Source organism: Trachemys scripta, chromosome 7, assembly GCF_013100865.1.
Source record: "Trachemys scripta elegans isolate TJP31775 chromosome 7, CAS_Tse_1.0, whole genome shotgun sequence".
In the NCBI taxonomy this organism is placed as follows: Eukaryota; Metazoa; Chordata; order Testudines; family Emydidae; genus Trachemys; species Trachemys scripta.
The window spans coordinates 29,447,025-29,458,350 of record NC_048304.1 but is presented as its reverse complement, the minus strand read 5'-3'; the positions used below and the strand labels follow the sequence as shown (position 1 = coordinate 29,458,350).

General features: G+C 53.5%; 1 protein-coding gene across 1 annotated transcript; it reads right to left on the bottom strand.

Moving 5' to 3' along the window:
- Positions 1-2,663: 2,663 nt before the first annotated feature.
- NPAS4 (neuronal PAS domain protein 4) lies at positions 2,664-10,527 on the bottom strand. The gene is made up of 8 exons (XM_034777950.1): positions 10,016-10,527; positions 9,477-9,625; positions 8,716-8,818; positions 8,041-8,290; positions 7,404-7,513; positions 7,168-7,306; positions 5,505-6,766; positions 2,664-4,367 (listed from the first exon to the last, which is right to left on the bottom strand). The coding sequence occupies exons 1-8, from the start codon at positions 10,188-10,190 to the stop codon at positions 4,339-4,341; spliced, it is 2,217 nt and encodes a 738-aa protein (XP_034633841.1). The 5' UTR covers positions 10,191-10,527; the 3' UTR covers positions 2,664-4,338.
- Between the last annotated feature and the right edge of the window lie 799 nt (positions 10,528-11,326).

The following is an 11,326-nucleotide window of genomic DNA, read 5'->3' as shown; positions in this document are numbered from 1 at the left end:
AATTTCCCCCTAACCTCAACCTCCCATGTTGTTCTCTCTGAAGCATCTGGCATCAACCACTGTCAGAAGACAGGATAGTGGGCTAGATCTCAACCTTTCCAAACTACTGTACCCCTTTCAGGAATCTGATTTGTCTTGCGTACCCTCAAGTTTCACCTCATTTTAAAACTACTTGCTTACAAAATCGGACAAGCATCACAGCACACTATGACTGAAAAACAGCTGACTTTCTAATTTTTACCATAGAATTATAAAATTAATCAAGTGGAATATAAATATTGTACTTACATTTCAGTGTATAGTAAGTATATAGCAGCAGTTCTCAAACTTTAGCAACCTGAGGCCCCACATTTTGATTTAAAAATTTCCATGGACCCCCAAGACCCCTGCTCAGCCCCAGGCCCCACCTCTTCCCACCCCCACTCCACCCCTGCCCCTCCTCTTCCCTGCCTCTTTCTGCCCCCTTCCCCCAGCGTGCCCCATCCCCACTCATCCCCCTTCCTCCCAGCACCTCCTGCACGCTGCTGAACAGCTGTTCCCTGGTGTGCAGGAGGCACTGGGCGGAAGGGGGAGGAATTGATCAGCGAGGCCTGCGGACCCCTTGGAGTACCCTCACAGACCCCCAGGGGTCAGTGGACCCCAATTTGAGAAATGCTGGTATATAGAGCAGTATAAACAAGTCACTATCTGTAGGAAAGTTTAATTTGTACTGCTAGTACTTTTTCTGTAGCCTGTTGTAAAACTAGGCAAATAGCTAGATGAATTTATGTACCCCCAGAAGAACTCTGTGTACCCCCAGGGGTACACATACCCCTGGTTGCAAACTACTGGGCTAGATGGATCATCGGTCTGACCCAGCATGGCCATTCTTATGTTCTTAATCATTCCTCTGTGATTGGGCTAATTTGCTTTTTCCAGTTAGAGGCTACCAATAACCGAGCATCTAGGAGCTGATGAGAGCTTAATTCTTCATTTCTTCTTGTGGGGCCATTTCCACTAGGAGGAGCATTACCAAACAATCGCTTGATAATAAATACAGGCCTGGACTGATTTTAACCACACAACCTATCTGCCAGGTGTCTACAGAGGGGAGGAGGGTTGTCTGAGTCCCAGGTGGAGCTGACCCATTACCTCTTAAAGGGGCCAGTCAGCTGGTGACAACATCTCAGAAAAAGATTTGCCTTTTTCAAAACAGCATCACACCGTTGGCTCTTATTTAATTTGTGATCCACTCTCACCCCCTGATCCTTTTCAGTAGTGCCGCTGCTTAGCCGGTGAGTCCAATGTTGTATCTGTACCTTTGCTTTTCCTGCCTACATGCGATACTTTGGACTTGCCTTTATTGAATTTCATCTTGTTGATTTCAGACCAATTCTCCAACGTCTCAAGATCATTCTGACTTCTAATCTTGGCCTTGCAGTGTGGGCAGCCCCTCCCAGCAACTTTTATAAGCATACTCTCCACTTCACCAGCCAAGTTGTTAATTACAATATTGAATAGTACCAAACCCAAGACAGACCCCGGTGGGATCCTACTTGATATTGCCTTGCAGTCTGACAGGGAAACCATCAAGAACTACCCTTTGAGTATGGTCTTTCAACCAGCTGTACACCTGCCTGATAGGAATCTCATCTAGACCCTATTTCCCTAGTTTGCTTATGAGAATGCCAGTGGGGACTAACTCTTTATTAATGGTCAGATATAGCGTGTCTACTGTTTTCCCCACATCCACTTGGCTTGTTATACAGCTCCTGCACTCCGCCCCAGAGGCAGCTGCATCTGGGTGCTGTGCGAGGGGTTCCTATAGAAACAGCTCCCACACCCCACTCTAGATGCAGCCGCATTTCAGCACTGGGCGAGGGATCCCTGTATAATCAGCCCCTACCCCCATCCCAGGAGCAGCTACATCTCAGTGCCAGATGAGGGAATCCCGATATAAACAGCACTTGTGCTCCACTCCAGAGGTAGCTGTATCACCACAGCCACAGGTTAGCAATCCCCCACCTAATCTATGTGCTGAGGGTGGGGGCTCTAACTCACTAACCTGGCACTAGGCCACCCTGCCCTTGGTGCTGCTGACATGGGGGCTAGGGTGACCAGATGTCCTGATTTTATAGGGACAGTCCCGATATTTGGGGCTTTTTCTTATATAGGTGCCTATTACCTCCACCCCCTGTCCCGATTATTCACCCTTGTTATCTGGTCACCCTAGGGCTGATGCACAGCAGAACAGGTCTGGTTTCACCCTGCAGGGGGCAGCAGCGCTGCTAAGATGGGGGAAGGGCGAGGAGGTCTTGGTCACCACCATGCCATGCCCTGTAGCAGAGACCCAGGGAATCCTCGCTCAGGCTCACAGGATATGGGGATACCTGGCACAATAGGGGCCCCGATCTCAGGATCTGTGCAATTAGCAGCACCATGGGGGTTCTGGGATCAGTTTGTGGGGCATCTGGCCCAGTAGGGCCCTGATCTCAGTCGGGGTCTGTCCAGAGCCTGGTGCAATAGGATCTCTAGTCTTGGTAGGTGTCTGTGTAGCTCCTGGCACAATGGGGGCCACCGACCTCAAATGCAGCCCAACAATACAATTACTAACCCTCTCCCGAGGAGATAGCTTAAGAAATGCCCCACATAATTTTTGTTAATTTCAGTTTTATTACAAAGATTTTGGCATTACAAATGCACTCACAGCGACACACACCGAAGAACGACTCCACGTTGTCCATGACCTGGTGCACAATGATCCATATATATAATATAGAGATATATGTACAGCGATGGACACAATGATCTTTTTTGTTTTAAAAAAAGAAATCCCGTCGTTTTCCTTTACAAATATACATGTGTCTTACAATACTCCACATTTCGGCAATGTGCGAATTGGTAAAGAGTTAGAGGATTCAATCCTGATACTTGAGCGTAGACAACTCTACGGTTAGCGACAATGGCGCCTTTCTGGGCGTCACATCTTAACATTTGTTTATTTTTTTTATCAACACCCCAAAAAGAAAGGAAAGGGGGGAAAACCCCCATGGATCCTGGTGTCTCACAGTATATCCCTGTCATGGCACGGAGACTGCGCCCAACTCAGGATCCCACTTTGGAGAAGTTAGAAAATCATTCTTGTGTTTTTTTAAAAAATTAAAGATCTATATATATTTATATCTATAAACATTTCTGTTCTACATTCGTATATTTCACCCCGCCCCGCCCGCCCCAGGTGGGGGAGAGGGGTGTTTCTGGTGCCAGGAATCATTCTGAGTAGCTCACTCTGGTGACAATGTTAAGCTCTGATCTGGAAGATGCTTGCGGGGATTATTCCAGACAGGGTGAGTTAACATTCATGGGTGACATTTCAAAATGAAACAACAATTAAAATGACTCCTGCTAAACAACGATCTCACTCAAGGCTGAGAGTCTCAAAGCTGGACCAGGGGCTGGAATGTCAGTCCCTTCGGGTAATGACTTCTTAGGTTCAGATCCTGTCTGACATGGATAACACAGGCTGGAGAATGTCACCCCATTACCCAAGCACTGAGTCCAGTCAGGCTAGAGAGAGTCACCCAATCTGGGTTTACAGCCCACATGATGGAGAGTCCATCACATCCCCAGGCCATTTGTCAGTCACCCTCCCCACTTAAACATTTGCCTTTTATTCATTGTTCAGCTGCCCCTGTGCAAAAGCCTGTGCTCAAGCCAGCTTTGACAGTCCCAGCCTAGAATCCCAGCAGAAGCCTCATGGTGAAATGGACGTAGCCACAAACACTGTATTTTGCCCAGGCAGCTCTGAGAAAAATCAGAGCTGGGCCAGTTGAATCTAGGGATTTTTTTTTGAGTCAGGAACAGAAATGCAATTGCCAAAAAATGCCTGAACAGCCATGGGCCCTTACTGCGGTAGGTTAGATACCACCTACGCCCACCATTCTCTAGGGGTCCAGAGGGGTGGGGAGGCCAAAGCCAGGCACCCCCGTGCCTTGTTCCAACGCTGGGTTGAATGCACGTGGGGGCGCAGGCCTTGGGGAGAGGCGACCGTAGTATTTCTTATTAAATTACATACATATACTCACTACGAGTGAATACAGTTCTATGTGTAAAGCCACGTACAATGGTCCTTTCAAGAGCTCTGGTTGGCAACTCTAGCTTCGACAGCACGATGGTGGTCTTTTTTGAGGGGGGGTTATAAAAATGCTAGTTCTTCGCCCAAAGCTCACCCCAGGGACGCCCAGCCTGGCGCCCCCTCCGGATGTGCACGGAGTCAGGTCTCAGCTCGAGTATAGGTGGAAGAAGCTCCTCAAAATATGACAATATGCCATACTTGGTGAAGTAAGTCACAGACTTATTTCAGAACGAAGGGTCACTTTCGCTTCCATCTGTAGGGAGACACAAAGCAAAGGGGGCGAGGGGTTAGAGGGCACGTGGGGCATCCCAGCCAGCTCCCACCACAAAGACAGAATATGCTCTCCCCAACCGCTGTCAGGCCTGACGGAGCCAGGACCAGCCTCCTCATGGATCTCCACTAGAGGGCGACCTGCTCCACAAGTTTCCTTCCAGGATAGCTACCTGGGAGAGGTTATTCTTTCCTACTTTCACAGAGGGGGAAACTCGCACATGCAGCGTGCTAGGGTCAGGAGTAGAACCCAAGAGTCCTGATCCTATACTCTAACCACTAGTCCATGTTCACTCAGTACTGGGAACAGAACCCAAAAGTCTTGGCTCCTAGCTTCCCTGCTCCAACCCACTAGATCCCACTCCCCTCCTGAGCTGGGATACACCCGGAGTCCTGGCTCCCAGCCTCCCGCTCTAACGGCTAGTCCCCTCCGAGCTGGGGTAGAACCCAGGAGTCCTGGTTCCCAGCCCTTCTGCTGTAACCCACTAGAGTCAGCCCCTCACTTGCTCAATCCCTTGCCAGTTGCTCATGTGCTATCCCCAAGTGGAAGCACCATGTTGCAATGCTGGCCTTGAGGTGAATGCTACAGGCTGGTGCTCAGGACACCTGGGTTCAGTTCCCAGCTCCACTGCTGCCTCCCCATGTGACACTGGACAAGTCACTGACTCTTTCTGGGCCTCAGTTTCCATCTGTAAAATGGGGAGGATAATCCTGCCTATGTCTAGAGGTTGGGACAGGGACAGTGTCTGTGCAGTGCCCAGGGTGACGGAGACCCTGATCTCAGTTAAGGTTGGTGCAGTGCCTGGCGTGACGGGGCCCTCTGCCTTACGTAGTGCCCTGGCAGCAGCCTTGGAAATGGCCACCCAGCCTAACTGGAGCTGTGGCAAGCGTAACCGGGGAGGGACGGGCTACATTTTGGAGGGCAGGGGGCAGCATGCATGTGCCTTAACTGGTGGCAGATGTGCTGCAGTGCAGGGTTGCCCTCCCCCGCCCCGGAAGATTGATGTGCCCCATGGTGGGGGCAAATGGGTGGCCAACAGGGGATCCCTAAGGTCCATATCCATGCAGCCTGAGTTCCTGCACTGACCTCCCCCCAGCTGGCACGGCCTCTGCCCCTTACCTTCATGGAAGCTGTCTTGCAGGTGGCTCTGGAGTTGATACAACTCATCTAACCCATCACAGGGCGACCTTGAGGCACATGTCTCAAAGACTGTTTCATAGGAGGCCAGTTCTTCCAGAAAGCACTGCTCTTCTGGAGACAGGTCCGTGGAGGGCGAGGGAGCCAAGGTCCCACTGCCGCTCTCTTCGGCGTCCAAGCTTAGTGGACTACTGACGTTCCCACCACAGAAGTGGTGGTGGAGGGGGCACCGGACACCGGCGCCACTCTTCTCGAACAGAGAGGTGGACAGGTCCTGGAGAAGGTTCTCCACGGTGTCCTCTTCCAGGAGGCTCTCCTCGGGGCAGGAAAGGAAGGAGAAGTCAATGCTCCTCCAGCTCTTGAGGGGCTGGAAGTCCAGGCAGGGGCTGGGCACGCCGGCCGGCAGGGAGGAGCTGCGGGTGACCTGGCCTTGCTTTGCCTGGAGGGAGAGCTCCGTGGACTGGAAGGAGCTGAAGTCTTCAGCCAAGCTGCTGATTTGCCTGGCCAGCAGGTCAATCTCAGTCTTTTCTTTTTCAGAATATCTGAAGAAGGTCTGTTTGATGGGCGAGGCCTCCGGGGTGAGCACCCCCTCGGGCACCATGGGCACATCAATATAGAGGGGGGCTCTGACCTCCGGCAGCGTCATGACGGTGCAATCCCCATTACCGGGGCTGTCAGGAGTGGGCGGCAACTTCTCATAGAGAGCACTGCAGTTCTCCGGAGGGTAGAGGAGCTCGGAGGAAGTGGTGGTGGGAGGGGAGGTGGCTGTGGTGGGAGGGTAGGACTCCTGGGTCCCGAACATGAAGGTGCAGCCCTGGTGGGGCGTGTAGGGAGGCGTGCAGACAAAGTCCTTGGCGGAGCCACCTGGGTTGTCCCTCCGGAAGGCCGGCTCGTAGGCAGTGGGGAAGAACACGTAGCTGAACTCGGTGTCTTTGCCTGGCTGGCCCTGGGTGGAGCTGGAGGCCTCCTCCATGGAGGAGAGATTGCCCAGCTCCATGGCCATCGATGCTCCCTCGTGGCTCAGGCTGGTGCCCTCTGCATACTCCAGGCTGGCGAAATCGAAGGAGGGCAGCGGGGCGGCACCGGTGGGTGTGCCGGACAGGGGCGTGAAGACCTGGTCGGGGCTGGAGAGCTGCGCCGGGGACAGCAGCCCCTCGGAGTAGGGCGGCGCGGCGCTTAGCACGTAGGCCACCTGCGGCTCCTCCGAGGCCAGCTGCTGACGCAGGCACCAAGCTTCCGAGTCACTAGCGAGCAAAGGGAGGCAGGGTTAGTGCTGGAGCTGGCAGGAGTGACCCCCCCCCCCAGCTCGGGGCTCTCCAATACACCCGCCTGTTGCACCACGACACACAGACCAGGCTCTGGACAAGGAGTCAGGACGCCTGGGTTCTATTCCTAGCCCCTGACCTTGGGCAGGCGCCTTCACACCATCAGTCTATTTAGACTGCGAGCTCTTTGGGGCAGGGACCGTCTCTCGTGCTGGGTCTGATCTCTGTCAGGGGCTATGCAACTCCAGGCCCGATGGGGTCCCTGACCCTGCCTCGGGCTCCTGGGTTCTAGCCCAAACCCAAAAGCTGCTGAGTGCCCAGGACCCTCAGTCTGGCTTGGGGCCCTGTAACCCAGGAAGAGGCTGGTTGCATGTAGTTACCTGATGATGTAGTTGTGGCAGGTGACGGGGATCTCAGCGCTCTCCATGCGTGCCAGGGAGTAGATCCAAACCCAGCTGACACCATTCTTGATCTGGAGTCGGACGACCATTTCCACCTGTGGCTCACCAGCATCGCCCACTGCAGGGGAGGAAGAGGGCAGGGGGTTAGTGTCACGGATCCTCAGGAGCCCAGCCCAGCCCTCAGTCGCTCGGGGCGGAGAGGGGGGGATACTCACACAGGCGGCAGTGCTGGGCTGAGGCGTGGCTCAGGTCCTCTGGGTGCATCAGGCTGTACCACGACCGGCATAGGAGCTCACTCTTCTCAAAGCCCAGATGGAAGATCACACTGCAGGGGAGCCAAGCAAAGGAGACCATTGAGCACTCCCGAGGAGCGGAGAACGACCCACAGAGCAGCACAGAGCTGGGACTCAGAACATCTGGCTTCTACCCCTGGCACTGGGAAGGGAGTTGGGTCAAGTGGGTTAGAGGTGGAGCCAGGACTCCTGGTTCTCCTCCCAGCTCTGCCACTCCACTTGAGCCAGTCCTTCCCACTCTTGCTGCCTCGGTTTCCCCTCCTGCGCTTTGAACAGACGAAGCAGGGATTGTCTCTCATTCTGCGTCTGTGGAGCTCCTGACATGATCAGGGCCCCTGACCTGGATCAGGGTTTGGTTTATAGACTCAGCTCAGGGGCCCATCTATCCCGGTACCCCATATTTTACAGCTGTCCAGAGCAGGGTTCAAGGCACCCTGCTGAGATGGGTAACCACCCCTGATTTTCTTCCTAACCCCTTCACACAACTCCTTATGCCCTAAATCAGGACATGCCAGAAGGTCCCTCCTCCCCCTGTGCTGAAGGCTGAGCCTCTCCTCACCTCTCTGAGATGTCCAGGATGGCCAGGTCCTTGGTGTGCCGGCTCTCGAAGGAGGCCAGGAAGAGTGAATTGTGGCTGAGCCGTGGCTTGGGCTCTAGCGGGGTGCAGAAGGCCATGAAGACGGGGTTGGTGGACCAGTAGGAGCCGGACGGTGGCTGGTGAAAGCGGCCTCGGATTAGCACCAACTTGTTCCCCGCGCTCTGGCGCCGCACGGTCTTGGAGGTATTGAAATGGCACCGGAACAAGCGGTCTGGAAATCAGCAAGGGGAGAAGATGGTGAGTGTGTGGGGCAAACGTAGGGAGTCTGGGCACGTGGGGAGGGAGCTCACAGAAGAACTTAATGCACTGGGGAGTGTCAACTCCAGGAATATTAGATTAGTACAGGAATGAATCTATCCTCACATGCCCATCTCTAGCTACCCACCCAGCCTTATATAAACCCGTCCACCCAGCTAGCCACCCATCCGTCTCCCCCTCTCAGATTCCCATAGTGGCTGCGCTCTCTCTCATTTCTATGTCTATTTGCATACTCTGCATGGCTGTCTCTACCCTCTGTCCCTCCTTGGCCGGCTGCTCAGATCCTCCGCTCTGCTCCTTCTCAGTTTTCATGCTCTTCCCAAGTGGCATCGCATGCAGAATAATTTCAACGCAAGCCCCAATCACACAGGGACCCACCTGTATCAGTCGGGGAGGGCAGCGCCAGCTGATTTCTCATCACAAAGTGGTCGGTGGGGTCAATGATGTCGTAAATACTGTCTCCTTGGGCTACCAGGTCCACCTGGGGGGTGAGGTAATGGAGAGATGTTAGCGCACACTGCCATGCAACACAAGGAACAGGCTGCTCGGAGCTGAAGCACGAGGGTTGGCAAAACACACAGGATTTCTATGTGGTCATATAACACAGATCGGCGTTTGGCAGGAAGCTGTGTATTTATGCTCCACAGCTCCACAATCTATCAGTGTCTGTGTTAGAAACACTGCTTAACAACAAGCACAGGGGAAATACACAGTGAGATCCTCACTGGTTAACTCTAGAAATTGTCACCCCTTTACCTATCCATCCCCATATCTATCTATCTATCTATCTATCTATCTATCTATCTATCTATCTATCTATCTATCTATCTATCTATCTATCTATCTATCTCCACATACATCCCTCTACCTATCCATCCCCATATCTATCCATCGATCGATCTATCTCCACATGCATCCCTCTACCTAACCATCCCCATATCTATCTACCTCCGCATGCATCCCTCTACCTATCCATCCCCATATCTATCTATCGATCGATCTATCTCCACATGCATCCCTCTACCTATCCATCCATCCCCATACACATCCCCTCTCTCCCCCAACTCTGTAGTATGTACAGGAGCGGAAGAGTCGGTGTGTGGATAACCCAGCCACCGGTTCGCCGACTGAGCCCTTACCATCGAATGTCCCAGGTGCTCTGCTACGTTCTCCGAGACGTAGATCAGCTTCCCTTCGCCGGTGAACGCCAGGAGGAAGCCTGGGAGCGTCTGCACGAACTCTTCCAGGTCCTGGGATGACAGCAGGCTCTCCAGCCCTCCCAGGGCACCTGTTGTGGAAGAGGAGAGGGAGTCAGGATACAAAGCCATTTCCATGCATTGCAGCCCGGCCGTACCATGGACAGCGACCCGCGGCAGCCACTGACTCAGAAGCCTGCAGCTTCAGAGCCATGGACAGCGACCCTACCGCTACCTGGGCAGCACCATGGACAGCGACCTGGACTCAGTGCCTCAAGGCCATGTAGCTTCAGCACCACGGACAGTGCCGCGAGCCTTTTACCCCAGCCCCCTTGGCTGGAGGCGCCCCATAGCCAGACACCCACCGGGCACTGGTGTCTAACAGGTATCTGTCTGGGCACATTGGCTCCTCACTTCTCCCAGCCCAGTGCCAGCCAGGAAACGCGTCTCTCTCGCTCACACACACTCTCGGTGCTGTTTACCTTTGGCGAAGAAGATGGACTTGCGGGTGTAGATACACGCCAGCGACATGATGTGCAGGTAGGAGAGCCGGACTTTGTCCCCTTCCGGGATGGGCAGCAGGTCCTTGAGATTGCGGATCTCGGCGTTGATCTGGTCCCGCCTCGCCTTGGAGGCGCCCTTGGTGGAGCGGTACATCTGGGCTTCTCCACGCTCGGCGCTTGGCGGCGGTCGGTCGGTCCGTCTGGCTGGCTGTGTGGCTCCCAGATTCCTGCCGGCAGATCTGGTTGAGAGCCTCAGCCTACATCCCGGCTTTTATAGGCTGCTGGGAGTGTGGGCACTGGCATGGCAAGGAAAGTGGGGCGGGAAGATTTGCTCAGATCAATGGAGGGACATGGCTGGGGAGCTGCTCCCCCCTCCCCTCTCCCCCCTCCTTCTATGTGCTGGGGGAGCCACACGTCACCCTCTCCTCAGTGACGTGCTCAAGTGAGGGAGGGGGAGTGGAGGAGGCAGGCACAGAAACACACTGCACCGAATTAGGAGAAAAGCAGCCAGAGGAGAGACTTGACTGTTGGAATCACATCTAGCTCCAGGCTGAGTCTGCCCCTGCTCCTTCCCAGAGTCAAACATTAACTCTTACACTGACTTCTTGGTGCAGTATTCTGAGGGGAATCTAATTTAATCCTATCAATCCATCCATCCCCCTTCCATCTATCTACCCCTCTCTCTATCCATCCATCCATCCATCTACCCCCTATAAATCCACCCCTTCCATTTATCTACACATCCATCCATCCATCTACCCCTCTCTCCATCCATCCATCCCCTTCCATCTACCCCTCTACCCCTCCTCTATCCATCCATCCATCCATCCATCTACCCTTCTCTCCATCCATCCCTCTTCCATCTATCTACTCCCTATAAATCCACCCCTTCCATTTATCTACACCTCTATCCATCCATCCATCCATCCATCCATCCATCCACCCCTCTATATATCCATTCCCCTTCCATCTGTCTACATAAGAATGGCCATACTTGGTCAGACCAACAGTGGCCAATGTCAGGTGCCCCAGAGGGAATTAACAGACAGGTAATCATCAAGTCACCCATCCCCTGCTGCCCATTCCCAGCTTCTGGCAACAGAGGCTAGGGACACCATCCCTGCCCATCCTGGCTAATAGCCATTGATGGACCTATCCTCCATGAACTTATCTAGTTCTTTTTTGAATCCTGTTATAGTCTTGGCCTTCACAACATCCTCTGGCAAAGAGTTCCACAGGTTGACTGTGTGTTGTGTGAAAAAAATACTTCATTTTGTTTGTTTTAAACCT

Bases quoted from the DNA above. Each gene is read 5' to 3' on its own strand.
- NPAS4 (XM_034777950.1), bottom strand. From the start codon at position 10,190: ATGTACCGCTCCACCAAGGGCGCCTCCAAGGCGAGGCGGGACCAGATC. The intron at 8,291-8,715 runs GTGGGTCCCTGT...GCTGATTTCCAG, and splicing joins GCCCTCCCCGACTGATACAG to ACCGCTTGTTCCGGTGCCAT. The intron at 4,368-5,504 runs GTAAGGGGCAGA...GTCTCCCTACAG, and splicing joins GCAAGACAGCTTCCATGAAG to ATGGAAGCGAAAGTGACCCT.